This window comes from Schistocerca serialis, chromosome 7 (assembly GCF_023864345.2).
Source record: "Schistocerca serialis cubense isolate TAMUIC-IGC-003099 chromosome 7, iqSchSeri2.2, whole genome shotgun sequence".
Lineage (NCBI taxonomy): Eukaryota > Metazoa > Arthropoda > Insecta > Orthoptera > Acrididae > Schistocerca > Schistocerca serialis.
Window position 1 is genome coordinate 169,860,846 of NC_064644.1, and position 13,900 is coordinate 169,874,745.

The window sequence follows — 13,900 nt, forward strand, 5'->3', positions numbered from 1 at the left end:
CTTGAACTTTCTTCTAAACAGGCGAACTGTTTTCTACAAACAATGACATTGTTCTTTCCACTACTCAAATTTCTCTCAAGATCCCCAGACCTTTTGTTTCCAATAATCGTGAAAGCTGTTACACATTTTACATTTTGCCTAACTGCCACAACACCCTTCTTTAAAATAAGGATATTTTTGCTTTTGTTAACCTGAAATTTACGCTTCCTCTGCTTATGCCTGTTACAAACATTACCCAGTGGTTCTTTCACTGGTCCCTGCCAATGAGCTAACTGCAAGTTTTTCTCAAGAAATTAGTATTACAGAAAATAACAGCCAATAGAAAGAAACATGACAGTGATATTTTTTTCTTACTCACACCACAGTCTAACTCCAACTTTCCAACCATGACCCAAATATTTGAGGTTAATACTGAACCTTGGAACTATTTCTTTCACACTTCATGGGCTCATATAATACTATACTTGTTTCAAATTTAAAGGTTTTTTCATTGTTAAATTACACTACCTGACAAAAAAGGTGAAGCACCAAGAAGGCATTGCTGGATGTCAATGTAACTTCTTACACATACACACCAGTGGTTGATAAGTAAATGACTGTAATTGCAATTTTATGTGAAAGATGCACTATGTGATCAAAAGTATCTGGACACCTGGCTGAAAATGACTTACAACTTCATGGCGCCCTCCATCAGTAATGCTGGAATTCAATGTGGTGTTGGCCCACCCTTAGCCTTGATGACAGCTTCCACTCGCGCAGGGTGGAAGGTTTCTTAGGGAATGATTGCCCATTCTTCAAAGAGTGCTGCACTGAGGAGAGGTATCGATGTCAGTTAGTGAGGCCTGGCATGAAGTCGACATTCCAAAACATCCCACATGTGTTCTGTAGGATTCTGGTCAGGACTCTGTGCAGACCAGTCCATTACAGGCATGTTATTGTTGTGTACCCACTCTGCCACAGGCCGTGCATTATGAACAGGTGCTCAGTCATGTTGAAAGATAGAGTTGCCATCCCCAAATTGCTCTTCAACAGTGGGAAGCAAGAAGGTGCTTAAAACATCAATGTAGGTCTGTGCTGTGATAGTGCCATGTGAAACAATAAGGGGTGCACGGCCCCTCCATGAAAACATGACCACACCATAACACCACTGCCTCCGAATTTTACTGTTGGCACTACACACACTGGCAGACGATACACACTGGCAGATGATATTCACCATACCCACACCCTGCCATCTGATCACCAGATTGTGTACCGTGGTTCATCACTCCACACAACATTTTTCCACTGTTCAATCATCCAATGTTTATGCTCCTAGGCGTCATTTGGCATTTACCGGCATGATGTGTGGCTTATGAGAAGCTGCTTGAACAAGAAATCCAAGTTTTCTCACCTCCCACCTAACTGTCCTAATACTTGCAGTGGATCCTGTGTGATGGTCTGTATAGATGTCTGCCTATCACACATTACAACTTTCTTCAACTGTTGGCAGTCTTTGTCAGTCAACAGACGAGGTCGGCCTGTACACTTTTGTGCTGTAGTATCCCTTCACATTTCCACTTCTCTATCACACTGGAAACAGTGGAGCTAGGGATGTTTAGGACTTTGGAAATCTCACGTACAGATGTATGACACAAGTGACACCCAATCACCTGACCACATTCGAAGTCCATGAGTTCTGCGGAGCACCACATTCTGCTGCCTCACGATGTCTAATGACTAATGAGGTCGCTGATATGGAGTAGGTGGCAGCACAATGCACCTAACATGAAAAACGTATGTTTTTGGGGGTGCCCAGATACTTTTGAACACATAATGTACAACTTCCATCAGAGTGCATTAGCTTTGTTGGTGTTTAGTGTTGTTCCCCAGACTGGTAGAATATATAAGATATGTGAACAGCATCAGATGTTGAGTTTTCATATACTCATGTGAGACAGTGTTATCATCACCTGACAGAGTTTGAAAGGTGCCTTGTGTGGGTCTCCATTTGGTAGGCTGCTTGAACCAAGCAATATTCAAATGGTATTCAGACATGACTTAGGACTGCATGATAATGTGATGGCAAGCATACTCATAGTCAAGGTTCCAGTTTACAAAGTCTGACCAGGGAGGATCACCATATTGAGTGCCATGCATATCATAACCCATTCACATCTGTGCTTGCCATCTGAGAGCAAGTAATGTTCTCCCTGGAACATTCTGTGTCATCCCAGACCTTTGGTTAGAGACTACTAGCGGTTGGACTACGGAATTGCTGTCCCATGCAAAGACTGCCATTGACGTGACAACTCAAACTGCCACATTTGGAGTGGTAGCATAACCAGGAAGCATGGACTGCAGATGAATGGCCCTGCATTGTGTTCAGTGAAGGATTGTGGTTCTGTATTATGCCAAATGACCACCATCAGTAAGAAGGTGGTGACCTGGGGAGGTGTCCCGTTCTTCAAATGATTTGAAGAGGCATAGTGGAATCACTCTTTGTGTCATGGTGTGGGGAGCCATTGGTTGTTTCCAACTCACAGCTGGTAGTGGCTGAGGGAACTCTAACAGCACAATGGTATATCACGGATATGGTGCATCCTCATGCATTATCTCTCATGTGACTGTATCATAGGGCCATTTTTCAGAAGACCTGTCATTGCCCACACATGATGCATGTGTGGACAATGTTGAGATACTCCCATGGCCACAAAGATCCACACATCTGTCCCAAGTAGAACATTTCTTGGATAAGCATAAATGTTATCTCTGACCCATTGCCAGTATCCAGGATATCAAGAATCAGAGAAAATAGTTGTGGGCTAGCTTGCCTTATGGGGGGAAACAACAGCATTATGACACCCCTACCAACCAAATTAGTGGATGCATCCAGGTCAGAGGGGGTGCAACACCATACTGATATGTTAGCTTGTACTGCCAAGTTCTCTGTAAAATTTGACTCAGTTTTGTAATCGCTACACTAAGATCACATACCCTCTCAGTCTATAAGGTTTCATTTTGTTTCCTCCCCCTCTTCTGGGCATTTCAGTTTTCTTTGTCGGGCCGCGCCATTAGAAATGTACACTTGGAACAAGGGAGAAATTAAATAAAAAATAAAATCATTCAAAACATTTTAAATGTTAGATTCATATAGAATAAAATTCAGACATTTGATGAGATATGCAAATGGCTGCTGGATACGACCAGCATACAAAAAAAGAGTACATGTCATCCTTTTGCTTGATGAGAGTAACTCTAGTTTCAATAAGTTTCCAGCTTCTCAATTTTCCCTTGACAAGGTTATGTCATTAACAAATTTGTATGAACTGCAGGAAGACTTGAATATAATCAGCATTTGGTGAAATGTCTGACAGCTGACCTTCAGCTTGTAATACATGTTGACAGACAGTATAACTTTGTCAGTCACTCCAAAGATAGTATCACAGTCTTAAGAGAAATCTAAGTTTTATTGACAGATTGACAGACATTGATTGAAAAAAGTCCAAATGAGCATAAGGAAGGATGTAGAGCAATTTAACTAAAAAAAAAAAGGAAACCTCCACCCAAACAGGCCATGAAGGCCCAGTGTTACCAAATGTCTGCCATGCCATCCTCATCTCACAGGCATCACTGGATGTGGGTATGGAGGGGCATGTAAACACCACACCACTCTCTTGGCTGTTGTCAGTTTCTGTGACCAGAACACTACTTCTCAGTCAAGTAGCTCCTCATTTTGCCTCATGAGGGCTGAATGTGCTCTGCTTTGCAACAGCGCACAGCAGACAAGGACAATCTCCAATCCAAGTGTTGGCTAAGCCTGACAGCACTTAACTTTGGTGATCTGATGCAAATCAGTGTTCCCACTGCATTGTATAGTCAGTATTTTGACAATGGGTTTGTTGTTAGAGTTGATTATGCATTAACACACCTTGTGAAGAACTTCCTCCATGGGACAGGAATGGAATAACTTGCAATATCTGCCAATGTGAACTGGATTGGGCATGCATGAGACCATTTGAAACTTTCAATGCACGATCATTTAAATCTGCCTCATACTCTGGATGTTCTTAGTTAGTTAGTTAGTTATGTAGTGGAGATGCTGAGTCACATAGGCACACTAAAAGGATTCACACACTCATACCTTTCGGCCATTAAGCCTTTGTCAGCAGTAGACACACATACACACACACGCGCACACACACTCGTGCAAACGCAACTTGCACACTCGTCTGCAGTCTCAGAGAGCTACTTAATGGTCGAAAGCTATGAGTGTGTGAATCTTTTTATTGTGCCTATCGTGACTCAGCAACTCTGCTATATGGTGAGTGGCAACTTTCCTTCTCTGGTATTGTTACATTCCATCCTGGATTTTCCATTGTTTGATTAGTTAGTTATATAGTTAGTTAGTTTCATGTTCCATGGATTATTTTGCATGTCAATGAGTCATTTTACATTCACATCACAAATTAATTTTTAAATATAGCTACATGCTGAACATATAGATGTGAGTTAGTAATTCCTATGCACCACCTTTTATGCATTGCAATAACAGAAATTATTCTGTGGAATAGAAGGAATAATCACAGAGAAGCTTTTTCAGTTTGTTTTCAAATTTTACTTCGCTGTCTGTCAGATATTTTATATCACTAGGTAAGTGATAAAGACAACCTTATTGTGGAGTAATGAATGTCATATTGCTTTCTGGTATAGTAATTACATTCAATGTCGTTCCTTTTGAACTGCAGTGGATTATTTACAATGAACTTCATGAGGGAGTAAATATACTGTGAAGCAGTATTCAGAATGCCCAACTCTTTAAACAGTTGTCTGCAAGATGATCATGGATGAGTACCACATGTTATCTCACAGCATGTTTTTGACATAGAAAATTTTCTTTCTGAAAGGTGAGTTACTATAGAACATATTACATTATTGAATGAAAATATACAAAACGTGTCAACATACTGATTTGTATCTCCCCAAGTTTTGCAGTGATTGTAAGTGGAACTACTGTATTTGGGAACTGTGTTGTTTTATGGGTTCCAAAATGTGCTTTTTCCAGTTTAAATTCGCAGTAAAATGTACAACTATGAATTCTGGAGTTTGTCTTATTTGTTATTTACTCACCATATGTTACACTTATCATTGTTGTAGTACCCCTAGATGTTCAGGACCGAATATGTTGTGTCCTTATAAAATTGAGTGTGAGACCATTGGCAGAAAACCAGTCAGTGATCCTTTTAAGAACATTTTTTACCATTTTTTCTGTTTCTGTGTGTATCCTTGGATTTATTGCAATACTAGTGTCATCCACAAAAAGAACTAATTCTGCTTTTTATGTATTAGATGAAAGATTCTTTACGTAATGAGGGACAGCGGTGGACCTCAGATTCAGCCCCTTTACTATATTAGCTGAATTACTAAGTACAACGTTCTGCATTGTTTTTGTTAGATTTGACATTATCCATTCATTGGCTATACTATCAGTTCCTTAAAATGCCCATTTATGTAGTAGAATATTGTGATTCACACAGTAAAATGCCTTAGATAGGTCACAGAAAATATCTACCATCACTATTTTATTATTTAATGCTTGTAAAATTTGGTGAGTGGTCATGTAAATATATTCTCAGCGAGTAGCTCTTCTGACAACCAATCTGTAATTTGCTGAGGATATTATTTTTTGAAAGGTAAGATACCATTCTAGAACACATCACCTTCTCAAAAATTGTGTCATGAGCTCAGCAATGAAATAAGTTGGTTGTTATTGACGTCTTTCATACCATCTTTCTCAAACAGGGGTTTGGCAGTGGCATATTTCAGTCTCTCTGAAAAAAATGCCTTCAGTTAGTGATCCATTACATGTTTCTCATGAGACTGGGCTTATTATATTTTTCCTACTGAGGAGGGAAGCTACCAAATAGTGTAACAAGCTTGATCAGAAATGTCTTGACACTCTGTGGACAGCATACCAAGGACAATTCACACATTTGACAATGCACAGGGCAGAGCAATGTGTGTTGAATGTTATCAGGCAGAACACTTTGCTTTCATACATGTGCATTTTTGAACAGACTGTGTTTATTTTATTTCATAGTGAAGTAATTTTTGCTTAGTTTTTTATGATTTATTCGTTCATACTATTCTCTCTATGAATCTAACCCCATACACATTCACAGGTATGAAGATAAACTAATTTTTTTTTTTTTTTATTTAACCAGTTTAATTTGGTCTCTTTGTCCTTGGTTTGTTTCCCACGGTCTTCTTCCCATTGCTCAGCATGTGATATTTCTTCTTGTAGGTTACTCCAGTGTTGAAGAAGTTCACAGAAATGGCCCTGGTGTCAGGCCTACCAGTCATCCGACCTCTATGGATGTTGGATCCAGCAGATCACACCTGTCATCGTGTGCTAGATCAGTTCTCTGTTGGTGATGAGATACTTGTGGCACCAGTACTGGAGCCTGGTGCTGTGCATCGAGAAGTCTACCTTCCTGCAGGTGTCTGGAGAGATGGAATTGATGGGAGCCTGCGCAAGGGCAGTCGCTGGCTGCACCATTACCATGTTAGCCCTGACCACATTGCCTACTTCATGAAGATGCCAGACAACACTCGGTTTTAAAGTTCTCATATCATTTTACCATGATGATTGATAGAGAACTTCATAAAAATGGTCTCCTTACTTGGAAGAGTACAAATGAATAAAAAGCATGAAGTAAAAATATTACTCAAAATGTAATGAGAGGAGTTCTCAGACTGCTCAGAGTGATTTCATTTCTTTCACAAGTTAAGGGGAAATATATCAAAAGCATGAAGTGCCTTCTATATGAATGCTCTAAACAGTTTTTGATAGTGTAACAATTTTGTCTGATGTCATGTTATTTGGTAGTGTTTTACATAGCATCTCAAGACTTCAAATGTTTGTTAGAAACTTAAAGCATTCCATATCATGTACCTGAAATGGTGGTGTGCTACTCAGGAATATGTGTGTCTTCATCTCTCCTGTCTCCTAGATTATGTTGATATATGTAATTTTAAATATGTCTTTTGTAGAAAAATCCAGATCAAGAATATTAGTTGTACACTGGGAGATGTCATCAGCCCTCTTTTACAGAAACCAAGAAAATAAATGAGACAACAGAATCTCATGAACTGACATGAAGTTTTGTTATTTAGCTCTCACTAGGCACTGGTTCAAATCTGAGAACAGATAACAGAAGATTCTTCTATGAAGCATGCAAAAACAATGTTTGTGCTAACAATTACAGTGACCACATTAAAAGTTCACTGTTAGGTTTCTACTTGGACTGTTGGTCCAGTTTTCATGAAACACTGATGAAGCAATTACATAATATTTTTACACTTTAAAGTCATTAGTATTTTTAAGAAGTTTTACTATAATGAGAGTGGCATTGTTTTTATTATGAACCAAGAGACTGGGACTGGAAAATACTTATGTGCTTGTTACATATCTGTGATAGTTGATGTTTCATTGGTGACATGAATTGTTTTCATAATTATTGTTACATATGGTAAAATATAAATGCAAAAGACAACTACACAGAAAGTGTAGTTTCATATTTGCTATCAGAAGTCAGACAAGTGAGAAAGTTTGCTGTAGTGTTTAAACCTTCCATCAGATATATGCACAGAATATTTAAACTATAATACTCTGTTATTTTTAAATGCTAAACATTACTCAAAGTAAAATGACTTAGTGAAATAAGAACCATGTAAGAGATGTAACTGAAGAGTCTTATACTCCTTAGAAAATGAACTGTGAAAGTTAGCATATTCACAAATATATTTTTTAAAAATTAGAGAAAATGTTCTAAAAGACACAGCAATTATTCTACATGGATATGTTAATCATTTTGATGTAGCTTCAAGTTTTAATTTCATCTGTCACTGAAGAGTCTTAATTTTTAAACACTGTGACATAGTATTATAAATATATTGAAAGTCATAGGCAAATATATGACAATTTTGTTCCTCTAATTGTTTTACATTTTTTAATCCTTTTCTGTGAGGTGTAATACATTCATTTTTGTTAGGATTTAGAGTTGTTCCCAATTGTTAAGTGTAATTTGGAAAAAAAGAAAATGGAATCGGAAACTGTGAACAATGACTGCGAAAGACTGTCAAGAATTTACCACAAAACCAGAACGATGACACCTTTTTAATAAAGGAGTGGTCTGTAATTTGATTAGGTGCACACCTTTTTTTAAAGAAAAGTAGAAAGCATAGAATTGTACTCACATTGCATCAGTCATATAAGTACTTTTACTGCAAGGAGACTATAGTCTTTTAGTGAAATTTAAAGCATAGTTCCATGAAGATGCCATTGGGAACTTGATCGGCAGCATTTGAACTTTAGATAGGTTGTAGTGGGTCAGGGAGTGACTATAGTTTCAGCAGTGTTGAAAGTGTTGCTAAATGTTGAAAGATGCATATAAATGTAGTTATCCCACACAAAGCTGATATCTGGCCTTAATTAAACAGTTAAAGAGAATGAGGTATGCAGTGTACAAGGGTTGTTGTTGTGATCTTCAGTCCTGAGACTGGTTTGATGCAGCTCTCCATGCTACTCTATCCTGTGCAAGCTTCTTCATCTCCCAGTACCTGCTGCAGCCTACATTCTTCTGAATCTGCTTAGTGTATTCATCTCTTGGTCTCTCTCTACGGTTTTTACACTCCACACTGCCCTCCAATACTAAATTGGTGATCCCTCGATGTCTCAGAACATGTCCTACCAACTGATCCCTTCTTCTGGTCTAGTTGTGCCACAAACTCCTCTTCTCCCCAATTCTATTCAATACCTCCTGATTAGTTATGTGATCTACCCATATAATCCTCAGCATTCTTCTGTAGCACCACATTTCGAAAGCTTCTATTCTCTTCTTGTCTCAACTATTTATCATCCACGTTTCACTTCCATACATGGCTACACTCCATACAAATACTTTCACAAACGACTTCCTGACACCTAAATCTATACTCGATGTTAACAAATGTTTCTTCTTCAGAAAAGCTTTCCTTGCCGTTGCCAGTCTACATTTTATATCCTCTCTACTTCAACCATCATCATTTATTTTGCCCCCCAAATAGCAAAACTCCTTTACTACTTTAAATGTCTCATTTCCTAATCTAATTCCGGCAGCATCACCAGATTTAATTCGACTACATTCCATTATCCTCGTTTTGCTTTTGTTGATGTTCATCTTATACCCTCCTTTCAAGACACTGTCCATTCCGTTCAACTGCTCTTCCAAGTCCTTTACTGTCTCTGACAGAATTACAATGTCATCGGTGAACCTCAAAGCCTTTATTTCTTCTCCATGGATTTTAATACCTACTCCGAACTTTTCTTTTGTTTCCTTTATTGCTTGCTCAATATACAGAATAACATCGGGGATAGGCTACAACCCTGCCTCACTCCCTTCCCAACCACTGCTTCCCTTTCATACCCCTCGACTCTTATAATTGCCATCTGGTTTCTGTACAAATTGTAAATAGCCTTTCGTTCCCTGTATTTTACCCCTGCCACCTTCAGAATTTGAAAGAGTTCCAGTCAACATTGTCAAAAGCTTTCTCTAAGTCTACAGATGCTAGAAACGTAGGCTTGCCTTTCCTTAATCTTTCTTCTAAGATAAGTCGTAAGGTCAGTATTGCCTCACGTGTTCCAGTATTTCTATGGAATCCAAACTGATCTTCCCCGAGGTCGGCTTCTACCAGTTTTTCCATTCGTCTGTAAAGAATTCGTGTTAGTATTTTGCAGCTGTGGCTTATTAAACAGATTGTTCGGTAATTTTCACATCTGTCAACACTTGCTTTCTTTGGGATTGGAATTATTATATTCTTCTTGAAGTCTGAGGGTATTTCGCCTGTTTCATACATCTTGCTCACCAGATGGTAGAGTTTTGTCAGGACTGGCTCTCCCAAGGCCGTCAGTAGTTCCAGTGGAATGTTGTCTACTCCGGGGGCCTTGTTTCGATTCAGGTCTTTGAGTGCTCTGTCAAACTCTTCACGCAGTTTCGTATCTCCCATTTCATCTTCATCTACATCCTCTTCCATTTCCATAATATTGTCCTCAAGTACACCGCCCTTGGGACCCTCTATATACTCCTTCCACCTTTCTGCTTTCCCTTCTTTGCTTAGAACTGGGTTTCCATCAAAGCTCTTGATATTCATGCAAGTGGTTCTCCTTTCTGCAAAGGTCTCTTTAATTTTCCTGTAGGCAGTATCTATCTTACCCCTAATGAGATAAGCCTCTACGTCCTTACATTTGTCCTCTAGCCATCCCTGCTTAGTCATTTTGCACTTCCTGTCGATCACATTTTTGAGACGTTTGTATTCCTTTTTGCCTGCTTCATTTACTGCATTTTTATATTTTCTCCTTTCATCAATTAAATTCAATATTTCTTCTGTTACCCAAGGCTCTCTAGTAGCCCTCGTCTTTTTACCTATTTGATCCTCTGCTGCCTTCACTATTTCGTCCCTCAAAGCTACCCATTCTTCTTCTACTGTATTTCTTTCCCCCATTCCTGTCAATTGTTCCCATATGCCCTCCCTGAAACTGTACAACCTCTGGTTCTTTCAGTTTATCCAGGTCCCATCTCCTTAAATTCCCACCTTTTTGCGGTTTGTTCAGTTTTAATCTACAGTTCGTAACCAATACATTGTGGTCAGAGTCCACATCTGCCCCTGGAAATGTCTTACAATTTAAAACCTGGTTCCTAAATCTCTGTCTTACCATTATATAATCTATCTGATACCTTTTAGTATCTCCAGGGTTCTTCCATCTATATAACCTTCTTTCATGATTCTTAAACCAAGTGTTAGCTATGATTAAGTTATGCCCTGCGCAAAATTCTACCAGGCGGCTTCCTCTTTCATTTCTTCACCCCAATCCATATTCACCTACTATGTTTCCTTCTTTCCCTTTTCCTACTCTTGAATCCTAGTCACCCATGACTATTAAATTTTCATCTCCCTTCACTACCTGAATAATTTCTTTTATCCCGTCATACATTTAATCAATTTTTTTTTTCAACTGCAGAGCTAGTTGGCATATAAACTTGTACTGCTGTAGTAGGCATGGGCTTCATGTCTGTTTTGGCCACAATAATGCGTTCACTATGTTGTTTGTAGTAGCTTACCTGTACTCCTATTTTTTGTTCAGTATTAAACCTACTTTTGCATTACCCCTACTTGATTTTGTATTTATAACCCTGTATTCACCTGACCAAAAGTCTTGTTCCTCCTGCCACCGAACTTCACTAATTCCCACTATATCTAACTTTAACCTATCCATTTCCCTTTTTAAATTTTCTAGCCTACCTGCCCGATTAAGGGATCTGACATTCCACGCTCCGATCCATAGAACGCCAGTTTTCTTTCTCCTGATAACGACGTCCTCTTGAGTAGTCCCCGCCCGGAGATCCAAATGGGGGACTATTTTACCTCCGGAATATTTTACCCAAGAGGACGCCATCATCGTTTAATCATACAGTAAAGCTGCATGCCCTTGGGAAAAATTTCGGCTGTAGTTTCTCCTTGCTTTCAGCTGTTCACAGTACCAGAACATCAAGGCCATTTTGGTTAGTGTTACAACTACTGCAACTACTGAAAAGGCTGCTGCCCCTTTTCAGGAACCACACGTTTGTCTGGCCTCTCAACAGATACCCCTCAGTTGTGGTTGCACCTACGATATGGCTATCTGTATCGTTGAGGCATGCAAGCCTCCCCACCAACAGCAAGGTCCATGGTTCATGGGAAGTAGTTTAGTAATTAAACAGAGAAATAGCTCTGCAGCAAATGTGATTCATTAAATTAGCACAATTTTTATCTACCTTTCCAGATAGTCTCCACCAACTTCTATGCACTTGCCCTGTCTTCTTATGAGTCTTCTTATCTCTCAGTGGAGAAGTCTTTACCTTGTTCTTGATACCAGATATGTAATTTTTTCCTTTACCTTTTCACTGCTGCTGAACTTGATGCCACAAAAGCTCCTTTAATGGGGAAAAAACTGATGAAAATCTGAAGTGGTAAGATAAGGGCTATGCTGAGGATGAGGTAGGAACTCCCAACCCAGTTTACTAATAGCTCCTGGATCAGTTATGCTGTACAAGGTTGAGCATTGTCTGGAAGAAGATTGCCTTTCATCTGCCATCCTGGAAATTTCCTTTACAGTATGAGGCTGACTTTGTTTTCAGTCATGCCTGAGTAGTATAGGCTGTTGAGAGTGCATTTTACCTCCAGGAGTCAAAGAAAACTGGACTGTGGACATGCAAAAGAAGGTTAATGATTGCATTTTGAATTTCTTATGAACAGCAATTGAGTGTGTTTCTGCTGTGTGGTTTGATGATTTGATTCAGCCTCAGGACAATTTATCAAAGTTTCATCACACATTAATGTCCTATCCCAAAATGCCTTACCTGGGTTACTGAAATTACTTTTTAGCTCGACACAGATATAAAATCTCTGTTCTTTGTGATGAATGGTAAGGTATCTGGGAACCCATCTTGCAGTAATTCAGTTTGTTATGAACAATGGAATGAGTTGTCTAACTAAAGCTGTCTTCTTGTGTAAATGAATCAATATGAGCTTGCAATGCCAAGATCAATACTTCAATACTGCTATCAGATATCTGTAGAGGTGGCCACCAGTTACATGTCTGCAGCTATGCACAAAACCCCACATTGTTCATACAACTACTGTCCTCGTATTTGTTCAGCTGAGAGAATATTACTGACAGTTATACACTTTCTGACACTAAAACTCAGGTCACAGAACACTGTTCTTCAAAAGTACTTTCTTCTGGCAGGCATGCCTTATAACTAAAATTTAACGTATTATGTTTACATAAATATTAATCACATAGATGACTAATGCACTCTGTAAGGTTGCTACTAACACATAAAAAAGTTTCAGTTCTGTGCATTAGACATTGCCTAGACTATATATTTTTGACTGTTTGATTATTGAACGACCCTCATACGTCACACTCATGGCATTGCAGAGACATATCTTTTTGCAGTAGAGCTAGCAACTCTGGAATTGGGCCTGAATGAAGGAATGTGCTATTCACAGATGAATCCTAGTGAATGATTCCCATTTCATGTTTACCTACTGGGGAACTACCATATTTGGCTGTTGCTGTCATATGGACATTGTGGAGGGAGACAAGTTTGGTGGTGGTTGACTTGGTATTGAAGGCCTTATGTAGGGCAGGTGTACAAAGCTTAACATTTTCATTAGTCATTAAAGAAATGTATGTAATCCACAGAGATACACATGTGAAGAACCATAAGGACATGTGTGACTTTTTGAAAGTGCAATTAGCTCAGACAACATCTTCAAGAACAGTAAGGGCTGTCTACATTAAGCTGTTCTCATGGGTGAATTTTTCAGACATGACTATATTGTCCACTTTGATTGGCTAACAAGGTATCTGAAGCTGAGTTCTGTGGATAAAGAATGGGTAAGTTTCAGCTTATCAAGTGCCACAGAGGAGTATTACAGCCCTTCACTCATGTCTGTCGTGGGAATGGGATTAACTGTCAAAGAAATCTTGACGTATCTCACAGTGAGCAAGCCATTTTGCTGCCAAACACGGGCTGCAACTAGGGTGACCGTATTACCTATTAACTGTTTTAGTACATCATAATTTTTCATTGTTGATATTTTACATTTTGAAATATTCACCTCCAACTAATTACATTGTTGAGATTGTTGTGTGGCAGACATCTTGTCATTAAGCTTTACCATGTTCTGTAACCCATCCAAAAACCTGTTCAGCAAATATTTTCTCATTTCATAATAATGGACACCTTTTGGATATCAGTGTAATCAATGACATAATTAGAAAATCGACACTTTTTCAGTAAGTCATGGTCTCATTGTAGAAAGCATCCAGGTG

General features: G+C 38.9%; 1 protein-coding gene across 1 annotated transcript in view; it reads left to right on the top strand.

Annotated features, from left to right (window-relative positions):
* The window catches only part of LOC126412543 (myogenesis-regulating glycosidase), a 237,326-nt gene extending 229,349 nt beyond the window's left edge, over nt 1-7,977 (top strand). Inside the window, exon 11 of the mRNA XM_050082188.1 lies at nt 6,284-7,977. Within this exon, the coding sequence (XP_049938145.1) occupies nt 6,284-6,601 (318 nt within the window). The 3' untranslated portion in view covers nt 6,602-7,977. The remainder of the gene's footprint in view (nt 1-6,283) is intronic.
* The last annotated feature ends 5,923 nt before the right edge of the window (nt 7,978-13,900 follow it).